Genomic DNA, 15,288 nt, shown 5'->3' on the forward strand with positions numbered 1-15,288 from the left:
GCGCCGCCGCCATCATGACAAAGGGCAGGCACTGGCTCCATAGTGGCTTCAGAGACACCCGCCATTTGTGTTTGGCGGCCGCCCCAGAGACCTTCTGCTGCTGGGGGCGTGCCCTGCCCTCACCTAATATGGCTGGCGGGGGAGACGGTCACGTGGTCGCGGGGCTGGCGCTGCCGCTCCCGCGCTGCCAGCGCTGTCTGCGGGGCGGCCACGTGGGCGCGCGCGCGGTGAGTGCGGGCAGGGCGGCGGGCGCTGCCCGGGCCGGCGGGGCGGGCGGGAGGCAGGCAGGGAGGGAGGGAGGGATGGATGGGGCAGCGGCCGAGCGGGAGAGCCGCCAGCTGCCCGTGCCTGTGCTGCAGCCGGGCCAGAGGGCGTTCCCGGGAGCCCCGCCGGGCGCTGCCAGGCGGCCGCCCCAGCTCTCCGCCTCCCGGGCGCGGGAGCTGTGGCGAGGCGGGAGGGAGCGCGGCCGGGCAGGGCAGGGCAGGGCAGCCGGCTCCTGAGGGTGTGCGCGGGGCGCGGTGCCTGCCCCTGCCGCGGGGCCTGGCGGCCTCGGGGCGGCGCCGGCGGCTGCAGGAGCAGCGCGTGGTGCTCGGTCTCGGCCTGAAGCCCTTGCGGAGCCCCTCGCAGGAGGGACCTGACGCGGGCGGCGCTTCAGAGGCGCCCCAGCGGCAGCTGCGGGGCTGGCGGGGCTGGGCGGGTGCGTGTCCCGGTGTCCCTGCTGCGGCCCGGCGCCCGGGAGCGATCGGGGCGCGGGGAGAGTGTTCGGCTGGGATTGGGGTTTCAGTCGAGAGCATTCTGCTTGTTTCTTCCCCGGCCCCAAGAGTGCCATTTCTTTCTCTAACGCTCCGTCGTGCCTTTGTGTCTCGTAGTGTCCCACACTGTATTTCCTGCGTCAACCTTCTCTTTTTTTTTTTTTTTTTTTTTTCCTCCTAGTTTTTGTTCTATTTGTTTGGTTGGTTTTTTAGCCAGTCTCGAAACTCACGAGGAAGTGTATATAAGAATAGCAACTGCAGTTTTTTCCTGATATAAGAAGAAAAAGCAATCCCAGCAACTGTAAGGTTTAAATTTGACCTCATTGAGGTGTTAACTCTACAGCAAACTTGAAAAGAGCTATTAAAGCATAGTAAAAAAGCCGTGGAAATTTAAGATAAAACAAACCGGGTTTGCCAAAGTCAGATCAAACTAAAGAGGGGAGACCTTAATGCTGGGGTGTGCTTGGTGGTTCTGCTTAGGTGCCTCCATGAGAAGGAGTGAAGTGACTCTATAGACAGATTTAACACGCAGTTTGGCTGCCAAACTCTATCACAGCTCTTCTGAAGCGTGTCTGGAAAACGAAAGTGAACTAAATATGGTAGATTTTTCACGGGAAGAGTAAAAAATCTATGTGAACTAATGATGCTTCCACTGAAAAAGTATAAAACAGCAACAAATGATTTTTCATGGAAGAACCTCCGTGGGTTTTTTTTTTTTTTGTTTTGTTTGTTTTGTTGGGTTTTTTTACATGAAAACCCAATTTTTTTTTCACCCAGTTTAATCCCAGGAAAAGATGAATCCTTTGTATTAAAAATCCCTGCTCTTCTATGATTCAGTCTTGATGTAGATTCCTGGGGGGACAGTATGGCTGTGTTGTAGAGACCTGAGGAAGATTCTTCTGAAGTTGCCAGAATGCAATCAATGGACAAACCTATGCATATTTGCTTATGCTTATGCCTCTAAGTTTCATTATTAAATTATTTTTAAGTGAAAATCTGTTTCTGTGGTTTTGTCATTTGAAGAAGAAAAAACTATAATTGCAAGTATTTGCTTTTATGTAGAAATTTTATTTTAATCATCAAATTCAGTGTCTACCTGCCTCTATAAATGCCACTTGAATTTTGATGCTTGTCAGAATCAATTTTCAACAGAGCAAGTTGAGTCTTGACAAGACCACTGAATTTATTAGGCTTTATCTCAGAAACCTGGGTGTTGTCTTCATGCTTTGGTTTTTTTATCTTCTAGCACGTTTCCCTCCAAGGAATTTCAGTATTTATAATGCATATAATTATCTTCAAGATGTACAAATATGCTGGCATGCTTACTTTTTCAGGCATACAAAAGGGAGTCAAGATTAAAAAAGAAAGCTTGTGATAAACTGTATGTGGGATATGTAGCTTCACTTTCATTCTGATTTAGGAAGCTGGGAACTGATTATTCATGTGATTATCAGCTAAAGATACCAGGAGCAGGCTGTGTTGTAGATCGGTCAGAGGATAATGAATGCAGTATTTATAGGCGATGGTAACTGCTTGTTGTTATGCAGATGATGTAGTTTAGAAGGAAAAAATAGAACTTCTTGGCTCTTGGGTCCTTTTATAAGCATTTATTGGGTTCTAAAATACCTGCAGTGTTAAGAAGCTGTGAATTTGGAGTCAGGAATACCTACCTTGGATATGAATATGCTGGTTTACCTGATGCATGAGCTGCTCAAGTGTGCTGTTGCTGTGTGCAGCAATGGATTGACCCTTTGTCTCTGTCCATTTCTCTCTTCAGTTAAGTTTGGCCAGCAGCAATGAGATTCTTCTGCATTTGTTGGAAGAATTTGGCAAGATTGCCTTCTATAGACAAGAATTTGTGCAGCATAAATTGCCCTGTGCAGGGACTTAATTCCTGCCAGACATTTTTTGAGGCATCCTGGTGTCAGTCCCATGCCTCTTTCTCCTATGGGAAAAGGATTCTGTTGTAGCATATGCCATTGTTATCCATTCTTGTAAATAAGTAATACTAGGCACAGGTTAGAAAGGCTATTCCCACTTCCTGGGGTGAAGAGTTTGTCTAGGCTCCTGACAACGCTCTGTCTTTGAGCCCAGGCTTAGAGCTTCAGTTACAGTCTGCAGCAGAAACAATCATCAGAAAAAGAGATGCAGTCAGTGAGATATTTAAAATAATATGCAGATACATGGAATTTACAGGAAGTACACACATTTCAGGGTTTTTTGGTGCTGGTTGTGAATACAAGGAACATGCGCTCACTCATTTTTACTAAAAAGCAGCACAAACATCGGTTCAGGAAAAGGTAGCTCTAGGAGGCAGTTGCTAAGTGATCCCAGGAAATCTGCCAGCTATCTTACATCTCTTTGATAGACATATTTAGACCAAAATGCAGAAGACATCTCTAACCAAAACCCCAGCAGTACCTTAAAAGTACTGGTTTTGAAATTAGTGCAGTGGAGCACTGGGGAGAGGTGGCCTTCATTTCTGGATAGAATTGTGAAGTATGGGGTACAGAATGTCTTGTGCCATAGAGACCCCCAGACCTAGCTGCTGGCAAACTCAGGAGATCAAAGTACTCTGTTCTGAATAATTTCTCATCCTTGTGGATTCTCTCCCATTGATTTTGGAGCCCTGAACAAACAAGAGTGTTTTAAAGATCATGTGTAAATCCAGAGTGCAGTTAAAGTAGAGGGTAAATTGCAAAGCTGTCTGTCCCACAAATCACAGACATGACTCAAATGACACTCAACTGTGGGGCACTATGGAATGCAGAGGGATATACTTTCTTAGGTAGGGTCCATGTTGTCTTAGGCTTTTTTTGGTGAAAATTAAAACAATTATATTTACAAGATGGTGGCATAAATTCTGAAATGCTTCTGAATATGTTTTTGACTACCTTAATTAACTGAACTTAGTAAAAAACTTCCTGGATTTTTTGAATTACTAGTCTTTGTTTAAACTTTTTGACTGCTGTAGTATGCTTTCCTTGCATCATCTATCTTTTTTTTTCTGGATATACGCTTCATGTCGTGTTGTAATTTCTTTTTATTTTCTTTTTAATAATAATAGAATATAGCTGAATTTCAAGATGGCTCAGAAGAGGAGCTCAAGCGGGCGGTCATTCCCATTGCTGCTGCTGCTTATTGCAGTGGCCTTTGTTCATTTAACTGTCTGTCCTTTTACAAAAGTGGAGGAAAGCTTTAACCTACAAGCTATCCATGATGTGGTGTACCACCAGCTGGACTTGGATAAGGTAAATTGAAAATAATGTCTTCATTTTGGATGGTGTTAAAGGTGACAATTCCCTGCAGTATCTGTAAGATAAATGTGGTGTGAATGTGGTTTTTTTGCCCTTGTTCCTGATCTGCCTATTTAAGTAGATGCTTCTTTTTTACAGTATGACCATCATGAATTTCCTGGAGTTGTCCCAAGAACGTTCCTTGGACCAATTTTTATTGCTGCTCTTTCCAGCCCAGCCATCTATGTACTTTCTGTGCTAAGAATGTCCAAGTTTTATTCCCAGCTGATAGGTATGAGAATTTTTATCCTCAGAGATGTCACCCTTTAGAGCATCAGTTAAAACATTGTTGCTATATTTGGATCAATGGCTGAATTGTGATATTCTTTTCCTCAGTGAAGGCAAACCCAAACTATGGTACTTGGGGCCAGCATGGCCATTCTTCTCCCTCTTCGGGGAGTAACTAACAGCACACAGAAAATCTGTGCTAACAAATGTCAGGCAGAGTAGAAAAAGCAAGTTTCAAGTCTCTTCAGAGAGTACACTCCCGTGTATGCTTCAGAAAGGATTGTTAACTTTGGCATGGAAGCATTGAACTTTGTGCAGAACTACCAGACATGTTAAAAGTAGATTAGAATAGATAAACTAAATGGAAATTTGTTTAGCTTTTTGTTTCTTTGAAGGTGTGAAATATATCACACGTATGATATCACATCTATATTGTGATATCTTAAATGTTATTCTTCAGAACATCTTCCCTTTACATTATATGACACGGCCATTCTTCAGTGATCCATCTGATATTACTCTTTGATTCCTGTTTTTATTCTCTTGTAGTCCGAGGAAGTTTGGGGCTCAGTGTGATTTACACATTATGGAAGCTGCAAAAAGAAGTTAGGAAACAGTTTGGAGCAACTACAGCATCAATCTTCTGTCTCATCACTGTTACTCAGTTTCATTTGATGTTTTACTGTACAAGAACCCTCCCTAATGTGTTTGCACTTCCATTTGGTAGGTATTTCATGGGAAAAAACATAAAATTTAAAACTTTTTAAAATGTATCAGTAGTTAAAGTACAGGAAAAGTATGGTCAGACCAAATTAACATATCTACTTGATTAAATTGTGTGATAACAAGACTAGAAAGCTTGAGATTTCTTTCTCTTTTTTACAACATATGCTTACAATAACTGTTGAATCAAGTTTTATTGAATGTGAGTGCGTGTGGGTTTTGTCAGATGGCTTTGATTAGCTAGAGGTTTGAGTACACATGTCTAATGCATAAAGCACAGAGCTATGAAAAAGGAGGAGGTACACCTGCAGTTCAAAAAAACCCTGTGAACTTGGTCTGCACAGGAAAGGACTTCCTTATGGAATTGTAACAGAATTTCCTACTGCAACACCTCCACTTTCCTCTTCTGAAGTTACCTACAAATGCAGCAGTTTCTATACTTAAAGTAAAACAAAAAAATCAAATCAAAGTCAAACCCTTCTCTACATATACAGTTTTCCCCCAGAGCTGATAAGGAGGAAAATTAATCGCATGTGACAGATATTAACTGAGTTACTAAATGCTTCAGTGCAAGTTGTGCAGCTAATAAAATTATGAGAACTGTGTATGGATGAGAAATGAGAAAAAAGCAGATGAATTCAGATAAACTGTGTACTAATGTCTCAGATAATTTCTGCATATTAAAACATACAAGTTTCATGATTTTGTACCTTAGTATTTTCCTTAGGATCCTGAGCACTTTACTATGTTGAGATTTAAAAGTAGAGACAACTTCATCTGCAGAGATATGGTGTGTCCCACCTAATCACGTAAATGAATATATAGATCTTTCTCCCTCAGCAGTAGTCTGTATTCTCATTTTTATGTTTGAAATGGGTTTGTGTTATTATGAATATAGAATATACTTAACAAGAGAATAACTGCCCAGCTGATATTGAGCAACAATAATTATGAATCATAGTTTGAGAAGCTTTTAGTACTCCCTTAAGGTTTGTTTTTCATCCCACCCCCCCCAACAGCTATTAAATATACTTCTAGAAAGAGTTCCCATGTTTTCCTTCTGTGGTTATACTTTTCCTAATTACTTAAGCATTAACAGTATAAAGTTGTGCATTATTCTAAATTACATTTCCCTAACAAAGGAAGAATTTCTGGACTAGAAATAGTACAAAGACCAAGAGAGGATTGGTGGGAAGTTAGAGGAACATGAAGATAGCATAAAGTGTTACCCTTTAGAAAAGAAATAATTCAGTACATTGGATGATGTGTTTGGGGGTTTTTTGGTTTTTCTTTTTGCAGTGCTCCTGGCATTGACATTTTGGATACAACAAAAGCAAAGGCCATTCATTTGGTTCTCAGCTTTGGCAATTATAGTCTTCAGATCAGAGCTCTGCATATTCTTAGGCCTCATGCTCCTTGTGACGTTATTAACTAAAAGAGTCTCCATTTTCAAGGTGCTTTCCCATGCTGTTCCTGCTGGAATGTTTTGGTTGGGTAAGTGTTTGCTGGGAAGAAAGCAAATGATAAAGTTCAAGAGAAGTCTGCAGTTTTGACTGATTTATCTGTGGCCCCTAAGAGGTTTTTTTGAGGGGTGGAGAGAGGGTAAGTGGAGTGTTGTGAATTGTTTTTGTTTTAGTTTGACTCTATTTGCTAATAATATGACAAGATTTTTTATTTCTTTGAAAATTTCTCTGTGAGGAAACAGATGTGCACAGAGCAGAGAAAGCTACTGTGGCCTCTGTCTTTAGATGCTTCCAGTATAATGTCCTGATGCTAAAGAGGCTTAGATGTGCAAGCTGACTTCAGTACAATTAGTACCTGGCTGTAGCTACTTGTGAATATTATCAATTGTAGTATCTATTGCCATGGTGATAAGCTGAGGCCCAGGATAAAATACAACTGTGTGACAGACAGAAATACCAAGCAGAGAGAGTTGCAGTTCATCTCTATTCCGGTACTAAATTAACAGCTTCAGTGATCTCCATGCTGGAGAGGTTGAAAAATTCCCTTGTCTCTACCCATCTGTGCAAGACCTATGTGTATACACACCTAAATACTCTAAGCTGCTCTGCCAGCCTACCTAATTAAAAGTGTTGTTGTCAGATCTATGATGATATGTGCAATGCCCCTTGTGTAGAGTGCACTATAGAAACACTAAACAGTTATGCCAGGTGCATTTGGAGGCAGCTCATGATGTAAGAGTTTGGGGATCCCATGGGAATTAACCACTGGCACTCCCATTTCCTACCTGAGTAAAATCCTCAAATACCAGAGTAGTTTTCACAGAGCTCAGTGAAAGAGAAAGGGCTGACAGATTTGCTGCTTTCTTTTTGCCTTTCATCCCTTATTCTCCTTCTCCCTCCACCTAATGAATATTATCAAACTTAGTGATTATTTTTTTCTAACTCAACAAAAACAATTTTAGCTTTACAATAAAAATCTATTTAGTACTATTTGAAGTTAACATGAGCTTCTTATCGTTCATTACATTTGATGCTCTTAATACTCTCCTAAAACGAACCTCAATTAAACTATTTTTTCAAATCTGGGGTTGGAGTGGAGTGAATCTCAGTTGTGGATTCACGTGTAACATGCTTCTTTTAAGGCTTCTGTTCAGAAGTGCCTCCCTTCCCTGCATTTTCTCTGCAAGAAAGACACATTCAGCCTTCTATGTGGTTTTGGGTGAGGCTTACAATGCATGTTTCAGTTTTGTTGGTCTCAATAATGCTGTATATGTGCTATTGGGATGTGTTAGTTTGCTTTTCCCTGGTTTTTAGTTCATGCAGATTTGTATCTCTTTAATTCTTTCAGGGCTAACAGTTGCTGTGGATTCTCTATTTTGGAGACAACTTGTGTGGCCTGAGGGGAAAGTGCTCTGGTATAACACCGTTTTAAACAAAAGTTCCAACTGGGGAGTATCCTTTGAAACATCCAGAGAACAACAACACTACCAGCCAAAGCAAAGACTTTATTGTGACTTATTCCTGAGACTCAGGGTGTTAGATTCTACTTTTCATTATTTAAAACTTAGGAGACAATGTCTGTCTCTTAGGTGTTTCTGAAAATTGTAAGTCTCCTCTGCTAACTTTTGTCTTGCCTCTTTGTGTTCTACCAATATAAAGCCAGGTTTCCTCCCCTTGGTTTTTCATGTTGCCCATCATCTGTGCCAGTTGATGTGTTTCTGTTGGGTAATGTGAGTGTAATTAAGCAACTGTTTTCAGTTCTCCAATGATAAGGCAGGAAATGAAAGGCTGGAAGAATTTGTATACAAAAAGTACACTGCATATTCACAAAGTTTGTGGGTACTAATGTTAAGAATAGTTACTTGACTTGTTAGCAGTGAAAGCATCCTTAACTCTTTTCACCTTGAAGACCTCTCCCTTCTTGTGGTATTTCTATTCAGCCCTGCCTCGTGCTTTGGGATGCAGCATAGTATTTGTACCTTTAGGGGTAACTGAGAAGAGAACTCGAATTTTACTGTTGCCAGCACTGGGCTTTATTTTCTTGTATTCGTTTCTCCCACACAAAGAGCTGCGTTTCATCATCTATACTTTCCCTGTTTTCAACATAGTGGCTGCTAAAATGTGCTCACGAATGTAAGTTCAAAATCCTGTTTGTTTGTTGGTTTTTTTCCCTTTAAAAATGCAAAAAGAAAACTATTAGTACTATCTTTATTCATTTTTTTCTGTCTTGAACTCTGGATCGTATTGAAATATTCATATACTGTAGAAAGGAGTTTGAGATCTCTGTACCCATTTGACTGCAGAGAGAAGTGGAAACGGAGAAAAGTGAAATGCTTTGATGAGACTATTTGGCAAGTCTGGAGGAGAATTGGGAATAGAGCCCTAATTTTAGCAGTTTATTTTATCTACCAGAAAAAAAGACATATTCCAGTGGATTCCTGAGCTGTTAATGCAGCTTACCTCAGGAGATAGTTTAATACACAGGCGAGGCTTGTGAAACATGGACTGAAATAGTTTGGGTATATTGAGTAAACAAACTGAAGTTCAGAGTTCTTTAAAAGAGAATATATTCATAGCTGAAGTTTTTAAAGACAGAAATACTTAGCTTTATTGGTAAGTTTCTCTTAGCTTTATTAATGAGACTGATCTAACTTAAATGTCATTAGAAGTTAATCTTCTAGAAGTTGGTGCTAAATGTATGCCATACAGGATTAATAAAATTTGCATTAATTTTTTTATTATCTGGAAGTGGAGTTTCCATAACAATTGTGTCACAGTAGTCAGTGACCAGTATGAAATAAAATAACAGTTTATTCTTCCTTGTCTTTCTCTTCCTCAACAGTCTGAATAACTACCGGAGATCCTGGCTGAACAAACTCGGATCTTTCTTTATTATAATGCATCTTCTACTTAATGCTGTTTATTCAGGAACATCTTTATATGTTTCACATTTCAATTATCCTGGAGGAGTGGCAATTCAGAAGTTGCACGAGTTGGTACCTTCAACAGCAGGTATGTAAAGCTGGCTTGAGGTATGTTCACCTAATTTCAATTTCAGTGTATCTTTTGAGGTATGGAATAGTACTTCTTCAAACATTTTCATTTTTACTATTTTGATAATTTATTATTAGAGTGTACTTGGAAGAATTTTGAAACTGTATTCTATTTTCTTTATTTATGTAGATGTCTCTGTTCATATTGATGTGGCTGCAGCACAAACGGGAGTTTCTCGGTTTCTAGAAATCAATTCCGATTGGAGGTATGTTCTGAATTAAGTATTTTGATCTGAGAACAGTAGCCTGCTTTTCCTTTCTTGCATATGCACAGAATTGGAAACACAATTTGTGGTACAGCGTATTTATTAAACCAGCGTAAGAACAATATGAATCTTCAGAGAATTTTTGATGTCTGCAGTGCTGCCATTTCAAAAATAAAGCACTCCAGTGTTTTTGCATTGTTTTGGTTGATTCTGATTTTATATGCCAGTATAGCATAGACTATTTCAAAGGATAAGAAGAAATGGCCTCAGGTTGTACCAGGGGAGGTTTAACTGTGATACTAGGAAAAATTCCTTCATGGCAAGGATTGTCAAGCATTAGAGCACGCTGCCCAGGGAGTGGCGGAGTCACCATCCCTGGAAGTGTTAAAAGTGTGGATATGGCACTTAGGGCCATGGTTTAAGAGTGGACGTTGTGGTGGTGCTCAGGTGACAATTGGGCTTGATGCTCTTAGACTTCTTTTCCATCCTTAATGATTCTGTGATTCTAAAGACATCAGAAACAGCACAAGAATTGTTAACTTACCAAAATTTATACCAACATGTTTAATGTGACTAGGTTTGATACCCCACTAGACCTTGTGAAACTGTTCTTGGCAGAACAGTGTATATAATGATTTGTTTGTCTCAATGATGTGTGGCAATGTGAGGCTCATGTACATTTTAATATTGAAAGTCTGTTTTTATGTGGAACATCTTTATACAGATGGCATTGAAGCTGCTGGTGTGAACACATTCATTAGCTCTGAGGGAAGGCTGTTGAGTGTTTTGTTACTATGACCAGCAGTGATACACAGACAGTTTTTAAGAGTTGGAATATTGGAATGAATAGTAGGAGACTTTGTGGGGTGGCATCATTTGCTTTTTAGAATGAAAACCAAAAAATAAGCACCTTTCTGATTTTTAGGCCTACCTCTTCAGCTGAAGTGTAAGTTTTTAATTTAAATGAAAATGGTCTTAATGAAAATGATTCATTAGGAGACACAAAGCCTCCCTTCATACTGCACAAACCAGAAGCAACACAAGCAGACTTTGATTTAAGAAGTATTCTGAGCACAGAGTTCTTTTTGACCAGTTGCAGTATTCAGGATCAGATGAACAAACATAATTTAATTATTGGTATGTTTAGAGATAAAAGTACTTTGGAAGTAAATCAGAAGAAGGGGAAAGAATGCTTCCAAGAAATCATTGATCTTGCTATGCTTTTCTATTTCCAAGCACTCCCATGATGGTACAGACTCTTTAAAGCCTTCACAATTACCTACCTACTGTTTATTTCAAATTGGTGTTTTGTATGTTGAATCTAGAGAAAGTCTTAAGCCATGAATTGGGAGGAGACATTAAGCTGCTACAAGGGATAGAATTATTCATGATAGCTAAAATGTTTCAGTCTTTGGGGTTTTTAAATACACTTTAAACACACACACTACTCTGAATACAATTCTACTCTCTCAGTAGTACTTCACTCCAGTGAGCTTTTTGAGTTGGTGAGTGTTGGATTGCTTTGGGTTTGTAAGGCTTGTGGGGCCTAGTGGGATTAGATGGTAAATGAATAATATCCCTGTCACTGATTGATGTTTCCTAGTGTTGCAGCTACAGAGCAATTTCTCTCTTTTATTTGTGCTCAGCAAAACAAAGGCTCAAGGAAGGGCTGATTCAGCATAAAGTTTTACTTCAGAACAATCAGGCAAAATCCACAACTGAGCATCATACACAGGACCACTATTTGGTCTTGACAGCACAGTAGTGCAAAGTTTAGTGGCACCACCTGTCCATTTTCTTGTTGTCCAAGAAAGTAACAGCTTTTCAGATGAACACTACCTTAACATCTTCAGAGATAGTGTATGTCAGGTGGAAACAGATTAGGGATGGAGTGGCTGTGAAGGCTGATGATTCATCAGATAACTGCAATCCATAAATTAAGAGTGTCTTAAACTTATCAGCTTTCAGTAGTGTGCTCAGATTAGATCTATTTGCCTCCAGAAAAATGCAAGCAATCTTATTTTTCTTCAAAGGGTGATTGAAAGGAGCTTGATGCAGGTTCTTACACAGAACAGGTGTTACAGTCTTGTCTTCAATTAGTGTAGTCTCTTTGAACCCTGAATAAATATGCTGTGTAAGCTTAAAGTATTTAAAAATAATAAAATTCAGAAGTGCTTGCAGCCAGATGAAAGGGCTTTTACTTGCTGATGAAGAAAATGCAAAATTAGTAGTTGGTAAGGTTGTTACAAAGTAATGCTGTTCCTTCTGCCAGTTTGGATGTATCTACCAACCTAAGGGGTATTGTGATATTTTTGGAAATAGCAGGTGAAATTAGCATGCAATTGTTTCAGAGGAAGAAAACACCTGTTCAGCGTGCAAAGTCTAATTCTGCATGATATGGTGTATTTAGTGACACTTATGAATTCTGTCAGCCTGGGGTCTTTTCTGAGTTGCCAAAATTTTAGTTAACAACCCACACAAAACCTCTTAGTTTTCTGTAAAGTATTTCTTTCAAATATCCTGAATGTTAATGACTGCCCTGTCAGGCAGCATTACAAAAATATCAATAGAGACTTTTTTTCAGGGAATTCAGGTAGATAAGAGGCCAGGCCTGCAAAGATGTAGGCTGGATTTAATCCTAGCTGCATTCATGGGTATGTAGAGCTGGGACTGCACCGCTTCCCTATCTGTGTCCACGTCTGCAAGGAAAGTTATGGCCTGAGTAAGATGCCTGTGAAATGTGTGGAAGGATTCAGGTGCCTAAGAACAGGAGCTCCAAGTGCTGGTAGAAAACAGTTCACAGAACAGGACAACACAAACAGTGAAGAATGGGGCACTGCTCTTCACTCAGGCTACAGAGCCTAGCAGTGGTTCATGGAGTGTTGTGGAGTGAACTTGGTTTTCTCCTTTGAAGTTGCAGCATTGAGGACTCGATCAGGCTGCCGTGTCCAGTATGAATATCTTAACCCTTTAGCTATAAATGGCACCTGACTCTCCTCAGTGAATGAACAAATAACTATTGTGAAGTAGAACCACGTCTTCATGAGACAGTGACAGAGATCTGTCTCAATACCAGAAAGATAAAACAGGTTCATACAGCTCTTAGGAGATAATGAACTTCAGTTTTGGGCTTAGATCAGGTCAGAAGTGGCTGAAACTAGATCTTTCACATCTCTGCCAAATGGCTAAGTCACTTGTTTTCTCATGCAGTAAATTCCCTCAATAGCTAGATTAAACATTGAATCCTAGATTGAATCCTTTTAAGAAATAGCTCTAAGTGTACATAATAAATAGTCCTAGAACTCAGTAGTTACTTTTTAATATTTTTTTAATTTTATATATAATTTATATGTGTTCTGGTACTTAAACAGTTTATAAATTCTGACCCAAAGTGACCTGCCCAAACATGTAGTAGATCAGGGAACTGAACTTAAAAATAACAAGCACCAAATTAGTACTGTAATTGCGAGGCTTTTTCTTTCCTCCAGTGTTCAAGGAGTTCTCCTTGCTATTCTCTGAGGCTCCTACTCTAATGTATGACTACCGGAAGAAAAAGTTTTCTGCCGAGGTACCACATAAAGTATTTTTTAGATTTACTAAAAAACCCCACAAACAAACAAACAGTAAACAGCAAAAAACCAAACAAAAACAAAACAACCCCCCCTGCATTTCTTGAGATGCAGTTCATATAGAGTAAAATGTAAAAGTTGATCCAGTTTCCTACTATCTTAGGCTTTGGAGTCCTTTCTCTGCTGAATTCAAATTGGGAACCAGTAAGAAGTTTTCTAGGAGTCGTGATTTATATCCCAGTAACAGCAGAAAGAACTTGATGAACTTGCATGGAATGACTGAATCTCTACATTCTTTAAAAATGCTATTTCCTCCTCTAGTACAATTTAATCAGGAGATATAACTGAGAATGTTAGCTCTTTTTTGTGTTTCATTTCGGATGCTACATGCCTCAGCAATAATGGCCATCTTTAATAGGTAAAGCAAGGAAAAAAAATAAACCTTCCTTATTCTTTACAGGTATGACAAAAGAGAAGATGTTAAACCAGGAGACCAATTGATGTTTTCTTACACACATATACTGATGGAAACAAATCCTCTTCAAATATCACATTACAAGACAACCCACAGGCCGCTGGCAAATATACCTGGCATCAGTAAAATTGGGTTGAACCTTACTGCACTACCTCCTTTTACTTTAAACTTGAAACCAAAATTAGTACTGTTGGAAAAACTTCCTGTATCATCTTGACTGTGAATTTTAAGTGTTTTGATGTGATTTTGCTGATGACTGAACTACATAAGACAGCAGCAAATTGTCATTCCAGCACTGCAACTCAGCTTCTGTGGAAAGGCACGGAAAATCTCTGTACTGATTGGTATTTAGCTCCATCCTGTTTCTTACGTAAATAATACAGTTCATTCCTAGTCAGTATATACTCAGTATACTGAGTTGTATTGTTAGATATGTTTGATATAAGTTCAGTGGTATTAAGTTAAATCTATTTGGTTTGGTAGTCTTGTTTCATCGTGTAGCACAGGTATGTCCTAATTGTCCTATATAAGATACAAAATCAACAGGTTTGTGCTAGGGCAATAATTTGATATGTAATCTGTGTGCAAAGATGTATTACTTAATGTATCTGCAGGATTGTAACCCCCTCAGCTGTCAGACTGCCTGTGTGAAACCTAATGATGTTATCAACATAGGAAAGCCATATTCATTGCAGCTTCATCATAATACCTAAATGTGCCCTGTAGGCTACCAAACTAAGGAAACATTCACTTCAAAAGCAGCTGGACCTCTTGACAAGTGCTGTTTCATAACAGATTTGAGTACTAAGGATGATTGTCTTCATTCCAACACTTTATGAAAAAGCAGTAACTTGGATTTCCTGAGAAAAAGAATTTTTACAATAATGTTTCTCCTTTTCTGCTGTAATGATACCTTAATTTGCAATGCAAAAATTTACGTATGAAAATGTCCACTTTAAGATAGGTGCTGTTTTCCTTTTTTTTTATTAAGAAATCCCTTTGAAAAGGAGTACTCTACATGTGCCATGTACTAGAGTAAGATTGCATGCTCTGTAGTTTCTTTATTAGATGTTTTTGTTAAGGATGTCTGGATAGATTGCTGAACGGAACAAGGAAAAAACATTAGAATTCTGGTTAGGACCAGTTGTAAAATGACAGAAGCTCCAATAGTGTAAAATGTCAGAATCACTGAAATTGTCATGGGCAGAAAACTATTCCTTAGTAAAATATAATTATGGAATAAAGTGGTTTGTTTTGTTTTGTTTGTTTTCTTTTTATTGTAAACTTGCTTGATTCGGGAACTATCTTTACGTGTGTATGTTTCAGTTTTTGGGACCATGTTTTCTTTTTATCCTCTAGATTATGTATCAGTGGAACTGATCTGGTGGGGTGGAGCCTGCTCCCTTGTGGGTGGCTGTTGATTCTCAGGCTTCTTTGGCCTCAGCAGATCTGGCAAAGGCAACCTGCAGAACTTGTTAGTCCAGTCTCTGGCTGCTCTTGAAATTTAAATCATTTAAGTATTA

At 39.4% G+C, this 15,288-nt stretch overlaps 1 protein-coding gene across 2 annotated transcripts; it reads left to right on the forward strand.

The window, feature by feature from the left end:
* The first annotated feature begins 113 nt into the window (after positions 1-113).
* Positions 114-15,023, forward strand: ALG12 (ALG12 alpha-1,6-mannosyltransferase). Of its 2 annotated transcripts, none has more exons than XM_063396818.1 (10): positions 114-227; positions 3,820-4,003; positions 4,148-4,280; positions 4,826-4,999; positions 6,299-6,493; positions 7,811-7,914; positions 8,372-8,595; positions 9,305-9,474; positions 9,646-9,721; positions 13,751-15,023. In XM_063396818.1, the coding sequence occupies exons 2-10, from the start codon at positions 3,839-3,841 to the stop codon at positions 13,980-13,982; spliced, it is 1,473 nt and encodes a 490-aa protein (XP_063252888.1). In that variant the 5' UTR covers positions 114-227; positions 3,820-3,838; the 3' UTR covers positions 13,983-15,023. The 2 variants fall into 2 exon arrangements, with proteins under 2 accessions (XP_063252888.1, XP_063252889.1); XM_063396819.1 differs by lacking the exon at positions 114-227 and adding an exon at positions 559-697.
* The last annotated feature ends 265 nt before the right edge of the window (positions 15,024-15,288 follow it).

The sequence above is a fragment of the Prinia subflava genome, chromosome 4 (genome assembly GCF_021018805.1).
Source record: "Prinia subflava isolate CZ2003 ecotype Zambia chromosome 4, Cam_Psub_1.2, whole genome shotgun sequence".
Classification (NCBI taxonomy): Eukaryota; Metazoa; Chordata; class Aves; order Passeriformes; family Cisticolidae; genus Prinia; species Prinia subflava.

Bases quoted from the DNA above. Each gene is read 5' to 3' on its own strand.
- ALG12 (XM_063396818.1), top strand. From the start codon at position 3,839: ATGGCTCAGAAGAGGAGCTCAAGCGGGCGGTCATTCCCATTGCTGCTG. The intron at 6,494-7,810 runs GTAAGTGTTTGC...TAATTCTTTCAG, and splicing joins TGCTGGAATGTTTTGGTTGG to GGCTAACAGTTGCTGTGGAT. The intron at 9,475-9,645 runs GTATGTAAAGCT...TTATTTATGTAG, and splicing joins GTTGGTACCTTCAACAGCAG to ATGTCTCTGTTCATATTGAT.